The sequence below is a fragment of the Manis pentadactyla genome, chromosome 4 (genome assembly GCF_030020395.1).
Source record: "Manis pentadactyla isolate mManPen7 chromosome 4, mManPen7.hap1, whole genome shotgun sequence".
NCBI classification, from domain to species: domain Eukaryota; kingdom Metazoa; phylum Chordata; class Mammalia; order Pholidota; family Manidae; genus Manis; species Manis pentadactyla.
Window position 1 is genome coordinate 174,353,398 of NC_080022.1, and position 15,006 is coordinate 174,368,403.

At 36.1% G+C, this 15,006-nt stretch overlaps 1 protein-coding gene across 4 annotated transcripts in view; it reads left to right on the forward strand.

Moving 5' to 3' along the window:
• Window positions 1–15,006, forward strand: part of NSF (N-ethylmaleimide sensitive factor, vesicle fusing ATPase) — a 145,456-nt gene that overhangs the window by 112,171 nt on the left and 18,279 nt on the right. For all 4 annotated transcript variants that reach the window (XM_036899743.2, XM_036899739.2, XM_036899742.2 and 1 more), the window contains 2 exons: window positions 5,832–5,898; window positions 7,879–7,958. In XM_036899743.2, the coding sequence (XP_036755638.2) occupies window positions 5,832–5,898; window positions 7,879–7,958 (147 nt within the window). The remainder of the gene's footprint in view (window positions 1–5,831; window positions 5,899–7,878; window positions 7,959–15,006) is intronic.

The window sequence follows — 15,006 nt, forward strand, 5'->3', positions numbered from 1 at the left end:
ATCTTCCTCTTCTCCCCCATTTTATGTTTGTTTCCTTTATTCTATTTAAAAATTTTATTTCCTGTAACCATTTTTGCATCTGCACTTTAAAAAAATCTGTTTCTGTAGTTCTTTTAGTAGCATTAAGTGAACAAAAGAACAGAATTTTATTTTAACTAATAATTTTTTAACTAATCTTGATACTTTCCAAGTACACAATCAGTACCAAGATGAAAGAGAACAATCTGATGTCACTAAGTTGTTTGAACAAAATTAAGTAAAAATATAAGTGATTTAGATTTATAAAACTCTACCCATTAAAAACATAAGATAGTCTTGTTTTTAAAGGACTGAAAATTAATGGAAGAAATTTTCCTTTCCACTAGCTTTGCAAGAAAGAAATAATCTTCTTTGACTATCCTCCTGTAAATCCCACTGCAAATTGTAGTCTGCACAGAACAGAATCATGGTGCCTAATCCTCCTCTTTTCATGGTTTAGTCCATACAAAGAGCAGAGCTGGAAATTGGTCTTTTGACAGCAGTTACTAAGCAACAGAATTTGGATGTTTTTAGTTAACATCCTAATATATCGTGTAGCTTATTTGTCGAAGTTTGTGCGTGTATTAACTGAGAGAAATGGACACTCCGGAAGTGACTATGAGTCCTTGTACTGCTCCGGGGGTGGGTGCTTTTTGTTGTTGTTGTTGTTGTTTTGCTTAATATACCTTGTCTTCTGGCATTTGTATCTGTTTGGCACACAAAGGAATATGATGCAAATCTTTAGTAGAACTTTCAGACCTTGTGAAAGTTTTATAGTACTAAGAATACCCCACTTGGTGGCTCATGTTATGAGAAAATGTAAGAATTTTTCCTGAAAAGCAGGGAGAACAAATAAGGGATTCTAAGGTCATTCCGGGAAGCTTTAGTGCTTTGCCAAAAGTTTGGGTCCACTTCCTGAGGCAGTTTCATTAGAAGACAGCTAATGTTTGCTTGGTCTACTCCCAAGTTATTTTTAGAAACTAGAGATTATTACTGATAGCACCAATTTAAATTTGCTCATTTATATTTTTATATGCTACCAAATATGATTAGGGTATGCTTTCAACTAATTGCTGACAGGTTTACTACATTAGGGATTTTCTAAATCATCAGATTCCTACTGTCATCAGATTCCTACTAACTAGGTGCTTCATGCCAACCACTTCAGAATTGAGATAAACTCTTTCAGTCCCAAAAAGACCAGAGAATTTGGCTTCACTTACCACAGAGCACTAAAGAGGTTATAGAAAATGGAGGTCGGAATCTCCTTAGAACACACTTCACTGTGGTTTGTGATTTTGAAAGGCTGGGATTAACATGGAGCTAATGCTGGCATGTTCCCATTTGTGTTCATGTAGACTCCAGAATCTGCAGCTGCAGCCCTTCCCCTATCCACAGGTGGCTCCTAGCTTGTCTGAAGATTCCAGGAATGGGCTCTATGCGTTGAGAGCTTGCAGCATCCCTAAGGACCATATTCAGCCCTGCCCCTAAGCCTTATGCGGCAGGGGCCCCATACCTCCCTTTTCTCAGTGCTTATGGAGTGCATCCAGCATGCTCTTGCCTCAAGCCCAGGCTCCGCACATTCTAGGCTGTCTCTTAGACCCACTACCTGCCTTTGCACACAAGAGCAGTGGTACCTGAGAGTCTAATGATGACAATTTTATATATCTACAGCTAGAAATAGACTTTGGGATTGTATGTTCTCTAGATATAGTCTTCATCTTCCAGAATAGACCTCTTGCTATTTCCATGTTGACTGTCCCAACTGTTTTCCACACTTTTTTCTTTCTTCAATTCTTTCCATTCTTTTTCTTCATCCTTCTCTTTCAGACCTCTCACCTGACTCTAAGCATACATATATGCTGATAATTTCACTTGCTCTACAGGAAACCTCCTGATAAAACTAGGATGACTGTACTTTCCAGTTTACTTTGTGTGATCCCAGTGTTTACCTGTTGCTCCAGTGTGATTAATAACAGCTCTCCCCCTTTCAATCATCTTGGTTTGCATGATAATTTATATGATCCCTGACTGATAACCTCTCCAACAAGAAAAGCTCGAGCATCTTACTTTTATCATACTAAATGAGAGGATCAGAATTTAAGTTAATTTTTTAAAGAGTCTTTAAGCTACAACCATTAGTTCCAGCTTCAGGCCACCTGGCCAGGCATTGTTTTGGCATCATTTGATGTGGAGCAGGCACTCTGTATCTGCTGTGTGCTGTTACTCATAGCAAGTTTGGCACTTCAGGTATATATTCTAGCTGGGACAGTTTGTACAGTTTTCCTTTCCTGCCTCTTTCTAACACCTCTTCTCCTTTTCAGATTTGTCTGTCTAAAGGTGTGGCAGAACTTCCTAGCTCACTATGTAAATATCTCACTCAGATTTAGTCTAGCAGCTAATTGCATATACTTGCCAGTCAAATCTCAGTATCATCTTAGTGAACATTCTGCTGGGGCCTTGGGCCTAGAATAGGAGAGGCTGAGGAGACTAGGCAGAAAACAGAGATACAGAGAAAGAGTAAAGACCTTATATTAACCCTTGTGATTGAATAAGAAAAAGAATGTGTGTATAAGAAGTGGAAGGGGTGTGTGTATTTAAATCAAAGCAGAATTGCTGCTCCAGGGAGTCTCAGTTGACCCGTCCACTGAAACTGGTCAAGTTACAACTGGAATTACACAGCCTTTGTCATGGTCAGTATGTTGTTAAGGGAGTCAGCTGTGAGTGCTCCTCTCTCTGTGATAGTAATTAGTATATTAAGCTCTGTCTGTAAGAAAAAAAATTACGTTAAGTGACTGCTGTAAGTATTTTTCTTCTAAATTCTTACAGGTAGCCCGTGCAGTCAACTGTAAAGTGATTTGTAATGCCTCATCAATCAGAGTCTCTGAGATAAATTGGTGAAACTACATACCAATTTACGATCAGTTTTGACCCCAGCAATGTCCTGAGTGAGGTTCCTGTGGTTGTGTAAGCTCTACATTGTTCTTGAGAAGAGAGAAGGGCTTATTCAGGGAAAATGTAGAAGTACTACAAGTAGCTAGTGCGTGATATCCCAGCCCCTGTGGCTGTAACCCACCGGATTACAGCCTGACAGGATTATATGCTTGCATCAGAACCTTTAGTAGAATTCTGAAAAATGTTCTGAAGAGCAAAGCATTGTTTTCAATGACTCCTTGAAATCACCCAAGTTTAGAGCTACCACATTAGCAGCTGTATTGGTCCAGTGTTCAAAATATCAGAAAGCCACTGTGGAACTTCTTCCAAACTTTTCCATTGTCTTGTTCACCAACTTAAAGCCAAAAGGAGCCATCACTATGTATCAATTAGAAATAAATATCCTATCTTCTCATTTTTTCTTCACTTTTTTGGTAGGGGAAGGGATGCAGGTGGGAGTAAGAAGGAATAAAGAACTCTTCCCACAGCAAGATGAAATTAGAACTTGTGTTTCAGCCATTGGATCTATTGGACAAATATCATTACTAAAAACTACTAAATTTAGTAAAAATTACCTGAAAGTGTTCTGTGCTGGGTACTGGAGATAACATGAATAAAGTTTTTATCTACCTCACAATCCAGTGGGGAGAGACAGCTAAGGATAGAAAGGTAAATGGGATTTTAACACAGTGTGAGAGGGTGACTGACAGGTAAAGAGGATGGTGCAGAGGAAAGCAACAGAGGCATTCTTTCATGCATGCATATAGCAGACATTTATTTAGCACCAGTGAGGTGTCAGACCCTGAAACATTATACTGAGGAAGACAACCCCTACATTAAAGAACAGAAAGTGTGTTGGTAGAAGAAAACATAGGCAAAAATCTCTTGGACCTAAACATGAGCAACTTTTTCCTGAACACATCTCCTTGGGCAAGGGAAACAAAAGCAAAAATGAACAAGTGGGACTACATCAAACTTAAAAGCTTCTGTACAGCAAAGGGACACTATCAGCAGAACAAAAAGGCATCCTACAATATGAGAGAATATATTCATAAATGACATATCCAATAAGGGGTTGACATCCAAAATATATAAAGAGCTCACACACCTCAGCACCCAAAAAGCAAATAACCTGGAGGATCTGGACAGACACTTCTCCAAAGAAGAAATTCAGATGGCCAACAGGCACATGAAGAGATGCTCCACATCACTAAAAAAATAAAAATAAGAACAGATAGTGTGTTGGGAGGAATTTAGCACTGAGATTGCCAGCATGAATGGGATTTTTTTGTCATGATTTTTGTTTTTGTTTTTGTTTTGCATCTCTGAGGGTGACTTTTGAGCATAAAAGAGACCCTGTATAGCTAATTTGAAGTTTAAAAAGTAAAAATTATGCAACCTAAATCCTGGTTTTTCAACACAAAAGAAAACTCAAACTTTAAAAAAAGTCCACTAACATCTCTTACTCTATTTGTAAGTCTAGCAAAATTTAGCAGTTATTTAAAAGGGGACTTTTAAAACTTAGATTTCTTTATTTCAAACTATGTTTACATGTTCGGCATATTTTGTTTTCTCTGTGAAGTACTTCAGTTGTTTGTCCAACATTCTGAGTTTTAAAGTAAATCTATATTTATTTAATAATAAATTAAAACATAATAGAAATATGGTGAATCTTAGATTATCTTTACTATTTAATAAGCTACTGAAGTTGTCTTATACTTTCTGATGTAAAAGCTTATCAAAATTCTTCAATTGCAATTTTAAATTGGACTAGCAAGGCTAATTTATTCACCTAGTATGGTAAATTTTCTTAACTGTTACAAATTCTTTAAAGACCAGGTATAAACAGGTTCTCTTTGAACTTAATATGAAAAACAATAGTATAAGTTTGATTTACTTTATTTCTATACCTAATATTTAATATTCTATAGTTAAAAGATTAGGAATTATGCAGGGGTGTTGCCCTATTGGTGCACTGAGGTTACTTATCAACCAGAGACTGGGCTGTGGTGCAGGAATTCTTAGATATGACACCAATGGGCTGTACTGAGCCATAGTTGTAATTGCTGGAATAGGAACCCCCAGCGTTGACAAAAGGCTGGTTTCAAGGCCTTAGCGCTGATATTCAACTTATGCATAAATTAATTCTGTCAGGCCTGAAAGTGCCACATTCTTGCCAGGATATAACAACCTCCTTCGACTCGCTTCACTTTGCATTTCTTTCACTGTCGTAAGACAATGTATGATTACATTTTGTGTGGATCTAAAGACATGCCTATCTGATTTTTTATAACCAACTCTTAATTCTTTTGTAAACATTTTTTCATGATCTGATTTGAGTTGATGGAATTCTGTTCTTTCAATGTTATTTCTGCTTAACAGATGACAATTCTTATAGGTAATAAAATGAAATCCAATTTTATCCCACACATCCCTTGTGGTTCCATCTAACTCCTGAGTCATGACACTGAAGTTCATGTCCCTGACATAGATAGGAGAGACCACTGTGATAAACTTGATGGGCTCTGTCAGTTGATTAATGACCAGTTGTTCCTCAGCATGACCAGGTGTGACACATCCAGCTTTTGGAAATGGAAACAGCATTACCTTGCTCCTTGCTCAGCCATGATCCAGTTGTGTTGTCTTGGGCAACTGAGGACACAGTTTAACTGCTTTGGGCCTCAATTTTCTCATTTTTAAATTGCAATGACTTTTTTCTAAAATCCTATTTATTAAATTCTAATGTAGTATAAGTCTGAACTATTGGTGTTTTACTGTGCTTTGTTTAGGCATTGCTCAAGAATTAACTAAATTTTATCTTGGAAATTGCCATAATTATGGAGAGCAGTGAGATAATAAGTGGTTTTGCTTTCTTCCAGATTTTTGATGATGCATACAAATCCCAGCTCAGTTGTGTGGTGGTGGATGACATTGAGAGACTGCTTGGTGAGTCATAACTTTTGCCATTGTACGATCTTTGCCATGTTACAGCTAATGTCCCACAAATTACAAGAGAAAAATAATGGGCATTTATAAATTATAGGACAGTAGAAATGCCTTTCTTTAGTTTATAAGGAAGTATCTCTTATATCTGAAATCAATAATGGTATTCAAGTTAAATATGCTTTATGACTATAACTCTGTTATAAACTGCTTTCTCATAAGAGCCCATGCCTCATATTATTTTTTTTGTTGATGGATAATTTTTGTTGATAGATACATTTGCTGTTTAGTATCTCTGAGCTGCCTATACCTCAGAGGTTCCACTTAAGAACTCTGACAGAAATAATGAAAGAAGCGCTTACAGTTGAAGTGAAATAACACTTGGGGCAGAAGCTGTTAGTTCTCTGTGCCTTTTTCTGCTCTTAAAATACAGACTGTATTCCATTTCTTACTTAGCCCATATATACAGTAGTCCGGGAGACAAAAATGGGATAATAATGTTGAAAACTGTGTGAAAGATAAGAGTGCTTTACAGTAAGTTTTAGAGATATTTACTCAACACCTCCTACAGGGTCAGAGATGAATAATACAGGCCCCCCACTCAACTCATCAGGTATAATCTACAAGCAAAATGACAGAAAACTGTTGTTACTTTTTACATTTATTTCATTGCCAAAATTAGATGAATCTGGAATAAATTCATCATAAAAATGGCTCGGGATATTGTGATAAACTCCATTTAAATTGAGCCTACCTGGTGACTTAATAAATATTTGAAAATACTACCCAACACCTGATTAATCCATTCTTCCTTAAGTTACCCAAAATGGTGTAGTAATGATTTCAAGTTATCTGTTCCTGCTACATTTTTCCCATGATTTTTAGGCTTACTTTAGGTCCTCTGTTACTTACTTTCCTGTTTCCTAAGGCATTAACTATTATAAAACAAAGCAGGTATATCCATGAGGTTTTCTTAAATTAATAGTTTTATCTGGTGACCTGGGTTTTTAGTCCGCTATTTTTGATACATTTCAGCCCAGTTTATAGGATTACTTCTTTAGAAGCTTTTAGGCACATACTCATAGCTCTGGGTAAATTCCTTTATCTAAACACAATTGAGACATGTGGTCATAGCAACACTACTATGTCAAGAATGTGTGCCCTCTGAGTATATTTTCACTTGTTTGAATAGTTATTATCTGTGCTTGTTTGTTCATTCATTCAACAAGCATTTGCTGAGCCCTTACTACTGTACTAGAATTATTAGGGTCCCAGAAAAATAAGGTGCTGTCATTATAACATATATTGACAAAAAATTAATGCAAAGTAACATGAGCCATGTGCTCTGGATATGCAGAAAAGGGAAGGATCACGTTTGACTTCAGAGGGCTGCTGCCTAAAGGTAGCTGTAAGGGCAGGGCAAGAGTGCATATGCAATATGCAGAGGAAGCTGTTGTAGCATTCGTGCCGAATTTTGGGGGACTGGTAGAAGTTTAACAGGCAGAAGGTTCTTTTAGAAAGTTCTCTGTTCACCATCTGAGGACTAATCTTGTTCTATCACTTAGCCATATGGAGTACTTTCTTACATTAATATTACTTGCCATTTTCCCATCTACCCATTTTCTAGTATCATGTCATGTTGCCTTTGTACTTACTGTATTGCCATGGTTTACAGTAGTTTCTTGGAAATGCTTACTAGATACACCTGAGCCTTTTTTCCCTTAAAATGAAATGTTTCTGAATATCAGACAAAGATGTGTACATAAACTCAAAATGGATATTTAGAAGCTTTTTTAAAAATTGAAAGATGAGAGTTCTTTTATAATATTTTAAGCATTTAAGTTATTGGGGGTATTTTTTTCTAATTATTAAGTTGCAAGACAGTACTTTGAACTATTTACTCTTGATGCAGAAAAATCCGAATGTTTTGAATATGTGCATATGTGTATCAAATCCCTAAACATAGCAATGTTTCTCTTCTAGATTATGTCCCCATTGGCCCTCGATTTTCTAATCTGGTATTACAGGCCCTTCTTGTGTTACTGAAAAAGGCACCTCCTCAGGTAAAAATAATACAAAGAACATTTTCAGAGTTTTTCTAGAAAATTGCATATAATAATAAATAAGCAGGCTATCATAAACATATAAAATCCTGTTGTTGAAGGGATTTTGAAAAGTCATCTAGTCTGGCCTTCTGTCTTAAGGTAAATGATTTTTTTAACAATCAAGAGTTTTCCATTCCTTTCCTGAAGATCTCAAAATCCCACAGTTAGTATTCTGTTCTGTTTATAAGTTCTCCACCGTATTACGCTTCCCTTCCCCTCTTCATCTCCCATGTGGTGATGATCTACATTAATATTATTATTAATATTATGATATTAATGTAGAAGGGATTAAATACATGTTCTTATTTGTTTCATTTATCATTTCCTAGGTTTTCCTAAAAATTTGTATTTATCTCGCGTGGTACTTTTGAGGAGTGACTTTATAGCCAGTATCTTGGTACTTGAAGGTTGTATTTTTACTGATGTGGCTCTTGGAGACTGGTGATTTTGATAGCTTAACACATTTAAAACTAATCTATAAGGATTGGTTAAATATGCTAATTATGTAGAGGCTGCCAGAGCATATTTGGCTATGACACAAGACACAAATTCTCTTGATTGATTCTGCATGCTGTAACCTCAAAGAAATGCCAATCAAAGGCAGATACAATGGGGTTAAGCACTAACTGAAAAAAACATCTAATATCTCTATGGGGATCTCATATTTGAAGTTAAAGATATAAACTAAGCTGTATGGAAAATATTTAATGTTAAGCTGGTGAATCTAATTTTTAATTTAATAGTTTAAATTGTGTGTGTGTGTGCGTGTGCATGTGTGAATGCTAGACCTAAAGGTAAAGGACTTGTCTTGATTTTCTAGGTTTTTTCTTTTTACAATATTGAAAAGAAATATAACCTACAACATCCTTGAAAATTCACTACATATATACAATGTGAAAATATTTTTTAATCATCTTTTCATAAACTTTCATTTCTAGTAACTGGAATTTATCCTATACTAAGACTGAAGTTAGAGAAATTAGTATATATTCCCTTCTTTGATTCCTTCAGTAAATACATATATACATCTAAAGTTACTGGAACACAAATAAATATATATGTCACATATAAAAAAGTCCTTTTTTATGAAATGAGCATTTTAAAAACTGTTAGATTGGGAGACTTCCAGATATTTAAATTTTTTCTAATACTTTTCAGTTTTAGCTAAAAGTAATTTATGCTGAAAGTCATCTTGGAGAAGGAAGAATAATTTTTCAATCTCTTTTTTTAACTGCTTGTCCTTCACATTGTTAAATATTATATACATTGATTTAAAGAGAGACATTCCCTAGCTGAGAATTATTTGTAATCCAAAATAAGTTCTAACAGAAGTAAACAGAACACATTAATAATAACTGGTAATAGGAATAATTTCTATTTTGTAAAAATAATTATGAGACTCTTGAGGAAAAGTCCATTATGTTGTACTTTTAAATCTTACAGCATCTGGCACAGAGGTTCATGCAGATGCACTTGATGAATAACTTACTCAACAAAAATATGTGTAACTTACTTTTTAAAATATTTTTTTAGTGTCCCCTTCCCCTCAGTTTGGTGGGATCACATTTTTTAGTATTGCTGTAATTTATATTTGGCAAGGTATGATTAAAGTGAAAGCATTTAAAAATAAGTAAGATTCAAATGGCCAGTAAGCACATGAAAAGATAACATCATTAGCCATCAGGGAAATGCAGTGAGATACTACTTCACACCCACTAGGATGGCTATAATAAAAAAGTCAGATAATAACAAGTGTTGGTGTGCATGTGGAAAAATTGGGACCCAGATACACTGCTGGTGGAAATATAGATATTGTGCAGTTTTTGGAAAACAGTCTAGCAGTTCTTAAAGTTTAAAGATAGAGTTACCTTATGACCCAGCAATTCTACCTCTAGGCATATGCCCCCATGAAATGAAAATGTATGTCCATACAAAAGCTTGTGTATGAATATTCATAGCAGCATTATTCATAATAACCAAAAAGTAGAAACAACCCAAATATTTATCAAATAAGATGTGTTATATACACACAATGGAATATTATTCAGCAATAAAAAGTAACGAAGCACTGATATATACTGTAACATGGATGCACTTTGGAAACATGCTAAGCAAAAGAAGCCAGTCACAAAGACCACATGTTGTTAGATTCCATTTATATGAAATGTCCAGAATCAGCAAATCTGTAGACACAGAGTGTAGATTTGTGGTTGGGAGAGGTAGATAGGGAGAATGAGAGGTGACTCCTAATGGGTATGGAGTTTCTTTTGGAGAGGATGAAGATGTTCTAAAATTGACTGTGTGACTCCTAATGGGTATGGAGTTTCTTTTGGAGAGGATGAAGATGTTCTAAAATTGACTGTGTGATGGTTGCACATATCTGAATATAGTAAAAACCACTGAATTGAATACCTTAAATCAGTGAATTGTTTGTTATGTGAATTATCTCAATAAAACGGTTACCAAAAGAAAAAATAGTTTCAGAAGCTTGATGAAAGGAGGCTTATCTGGAGAGCTAGAGGTAAAGAGTGAGCACTCAAGGTATATGGCCTACTTTGGAGGAAATCCTAGAAACAGGAATTGGATCATTAAAAAAAGATGGGAAACGAATTTCTCTAAGGATGGAAAAGGAAGGCTATAGGAACACGTACGAAGTAAGACAGATGTGGTTGCCTTAGCAGTTGGAAATGGCAGGGATTCTCTTTTGAGAGAATGCTAGCCTGTCATTAATCAGAATTTGGTGACTCTAACCTGGACTGCTAGATGACCTGCTGTATAAGTGAATGTGACAAAAGAAATTAATGTTTAAAATATTTCTAGTTGGCATATATTTAACAAAATAAAAATATACTTTTCTCTGTACCTCCTTGCTTTTTAAATTAGTTTGTATTCTCTCAGGAAAAGAAGGGAAATTTGTAGGCTGATCCAGTATTAAGAATATTTGTCATTCTAAAGTAGAAGCATTCACTTCACCAAACCATTATCATGTAGGTTTTTCAGATGTTTTCAATTAAATATTAAAAGTATATGAATCTGAATGTTGTAGAAATGTATGGAATGGTAGAAAACTATTATTTTTATCACTATCAAGAAAACAGAAAAGTTATAGGCCTTTTTCTTTAAAAAGAGGAGCCATACATGTACACAATAAGCATATCAGTCACAGAATCCTTACTTTTTCATTTGTTGTAATTCCAGCTTTCATACAGAAAATGTGTGTGTGCATGTGTGCACATGTTCAAATAAAAGAGTCCCTTCAAGGGCACCATGTTGTTAGTATCAAGATATTCTCTTTTCTACCTCTCCCCTCCCCCATTCCCCTCCCTCGTTGTAAATTGGCTTATTAAAACTGGTTCACAAGCCTTCCTTTTTTCCCTTTGTGATTGCTTTGGTCTTGGATTTTCAGTGTAGGACTAAAAATTCAAGTCAGATTTCAGTTACTAGGATAATTTTCTTTGAATTTAAATTTTTTCTAAGTAGCATGGATTTTTAATGAAGCTAGTATTCAGTGGATTGCTTTAAATTTAGCTGGAGAGTTAATTTCATGATTGATTTATTAGCCCTTTGAAAGTACAAAAAGTGGTATCTGTAGTTCATGAAGACTAAAAAACATCATCACATTTTGTTTAGCATCTTTTTAAAACCAATTAAAAGCTTTTCTAAAATGGATTGAACAGGGGAAAATAAAACATGTTCCCTAGGTCTTTATTTCAATCAAGTTTCCCTGTGTTCTGCAGGAGAAGAGATCGAGGGGGGATAGAAAAATTGAAAAGGGCTGCCCCAGCAGGGAGCCAGGCCGGAGAAAAGGGCTGCGCTGAGACCTCAGCAGCAGCAGCTAAGAAAGCCCCCAGCCTGCTTCATCTACATGCAGAGTCACACAAGGCATGGGGGCGCTCACCGTCACCACAGAGGTTTCACATGTGCTTCCCTGCTGATTCCTGTGAAAAGCTAACAATTGGCTTGGAGGGTAAAAGACCACTGCAGTTCACCCTCCCTGAGCTGGATGTACAATTTGTCCAGTGTTAGGAAATGTCCGGCTTAGCAGTGAGAGGCCCAAAGACACCCCTCCTTCCAGTGAGATTCCTAAAGCCGGCTCTTTTACTTGATGACACTGGGGCTCTTTTCAAGTTTTGCAGATTTATGGAAGTTGAGTGGAATGTGCTTTTCATGTTCAGGAGGTTGAAAGGCTTAGTCTTAATGTGAAGGAAGAAGCAGTAGTCAAGCGGTAAGGCAGGTACATATTCCACAACCTGGAGCACCAACAGCTTTATTATTTTCCTCATGGATCTCTTCTGGCACCTTTATTTTTCTTTGGGGGAAACAAAATTAAGCACCTGAAAGGGAACTCCTCAAGCTATAAAATGACATGACTTACTACTTTCCTCAACAAGTGTGAGAGTAGTTAGTTAAGCCCATTAACCTGACCACTTTAATACTAGGTTTACTTGATACTTTTGGGAATCAAATTGGGAGACTGCAAGTGTATGTACCAGAATAGCCTTGTAATTTTATGGAGAACCATTCCTTTTTTAGTTCAGTGTTTCCCAACCCTTTCCATATCATGGCAAACAGAAAATGTTGGGCAAATGGATGAAGCCATTCACAGCTGTCCAGAGGGGCAGCCACCCTAACTGTCTTCCCAATGGCTGCCGAAAATTGATTTCTTACTCTACCTGTATAACTCATTTGAAGCATATCAAGTTGGAAAATTGTTTGGAAACTGTAAATTTTTACAAAAGAAGATCACTCCAAAGTCATAGCAAGACTACTGAAGTAGAGTTCTAACCTCACAAAGTTTTAGCTAAAGTATAAAATTGTTGGAAAAAATAACTTCCTCACTGCCCTGACACCTAGGAATATTACCTAATAAGAAAGAAGGAAGGTTTGGGCAAGGCATGACATGTGAACCAATAAACTCTTAGTAAATTCCTGATGGTAACTCAGGCAGATATATTGGTGTCTGTATGTTTCATTTTAACATCACGAGTCTCTAGACAAGATTGCTTTTTATGTAATCCTTATGTGACATCTTAGTACAGTCTATTAGGAAGTCTTGGTAGTATTAAGCAACTCTTAAGGCTTTGGGTTGCTTTAGCAAAATAAGCAGATAATGGGAAGAGACTCCCAATCATGCAGGCCTAAACCTAAGTATCTCCTCATCTGTTCAAAATTAACTCTGGGTAATGACTACAGTATGACTCAGTAAGATATATAACCACTTTAGGAAAGAGATTTAGTTATTTTGCCAGACACATTAATTGTAATCACTGATGTGACCTTTGCATTGGACTTCTTTACTGAAGAAAAGCTGTGTGATGATAATTAGTGGCCCAATTTTCCCATTTATTAAGTCAGTAACATTAGATGGCTACTATGTTTTATGAAATTCTCTGTAAGTATACTTTGCTTAGTAAAATAGATTGTCTCAGAAAGTTCTATGTAAATTAAATATATATAAATGCATATATATGTAGAACAATTTCAGATACATCAAAAACAGTGAAAGAAACAGTCCTTTTATAAAACATTGCTACAGATAATGCTGAATAAAACCATGTTTTCAAAATAGGTTTTTTGGGGTTTTTTTGGTAGAGCACATGTATAAGAGGTATTAATGAATACCAGAATTTTTTAGGGTGTGTGTGTATGTATGTAGACCATTTTCAGATAACTCAAAATGAAATATCAAAATTTTAATCATCAGAGAAATGCCAGTGATGCTAGAAAAAATATTCTCTTACTGCCAGGATGTCTTCATCTAACCCCATTTATATATATTACTGTGACATGGCATCAGTGTTAGAAAAGGGTTGATTATTATATCATAATATTCCATGGTGTCATGAATCTAATTCTGAGCACCCTCTGCAGAACTTACTCTTTCTGTTGGACTTGGAGTCAGGAAACCTGAGTTTGAGCCTTAGCTTAGTCATCTTTTGGCTATATAACCTTAAACTAGACCCTGAATATCTTTGTGTCTATTTCTTCATCTGTAAAATGGAAGTAATTCCTCCTGCCTTACCTACCCATTGAGGGCCAACTATAATAATGTATGGTGAAGTTCCCTGTAAACCCATGGACTACACAGATAGAAAGTATTAATGCCTTATGAAAAGCATGGAGTTACTGAAAAGCAGGAGTATTGTCCACAGAGAATGCCATTTGTAAAGAATTGATTTATAGCATTATCCTAAGATCTTCAAAAGGGAATGGGTATTTGTCCTGCTTGATTTGAATCTTCACATTGCTTGGGGCCCAGGGGTTGACATCTCAGATTCTATTTCTTCCTGTTTTATTGCTGTTTCAAAGTTCTTAGAGGGTCTTGTATTTTTTTCAGACTGTTATATGGAGCTAGAAGTGTGTTTTTCAGTTTTTTCTTTAAGGAAGTGCCTTTAGATAGTCCACAGACCCTTTTCAGCATGTAAGATATGAAAACTAAGGAGTGTCAATGCTATATATGGGAAATTTCCCAGGAAAGTGAGTTCAGAGTCCCAACTTCAAGCCCAGGCATAGCTTCTCTCATTTACAATACTAGAAAAAAAAACCAGTGATACCCTACTTCCCTATCTCCCCCCCATTTGCTGAAATTTAGAGCTTCTTAAATCCTAAAACAAATAATCTGGTATGGAGATTCTCTGTTATTAAAGGAAGAATAAAGTAGAGACAGGAATTTGGGAGCTCAGCAGGGTAAGGATTAAAGTGGAGGCCGGGCTTCTGGCCTTTGTGAGACCCCCGAAGATACACCCATTGCGCTGTCCTCAGCCTCCAGGCACTGGCCCACCTACATTCTTTGTCCCTGAAGCTTATGACTAAAGTTTCCCTTTTCTCCTAACTCAAACAGAATAGTGTTCTACGACTTCTCTCTTACGTTTCCTGTCCCTGAAACAAGTACCCAGATCTTTGGAGATTTCCTATGAGTTTATAGTACATGGCATAACAGCTACTGGGTAAGAAGGGTCAAGAAGAGAACCTTACAAAGCTTCTGGAACAATTTATCAATATTCCT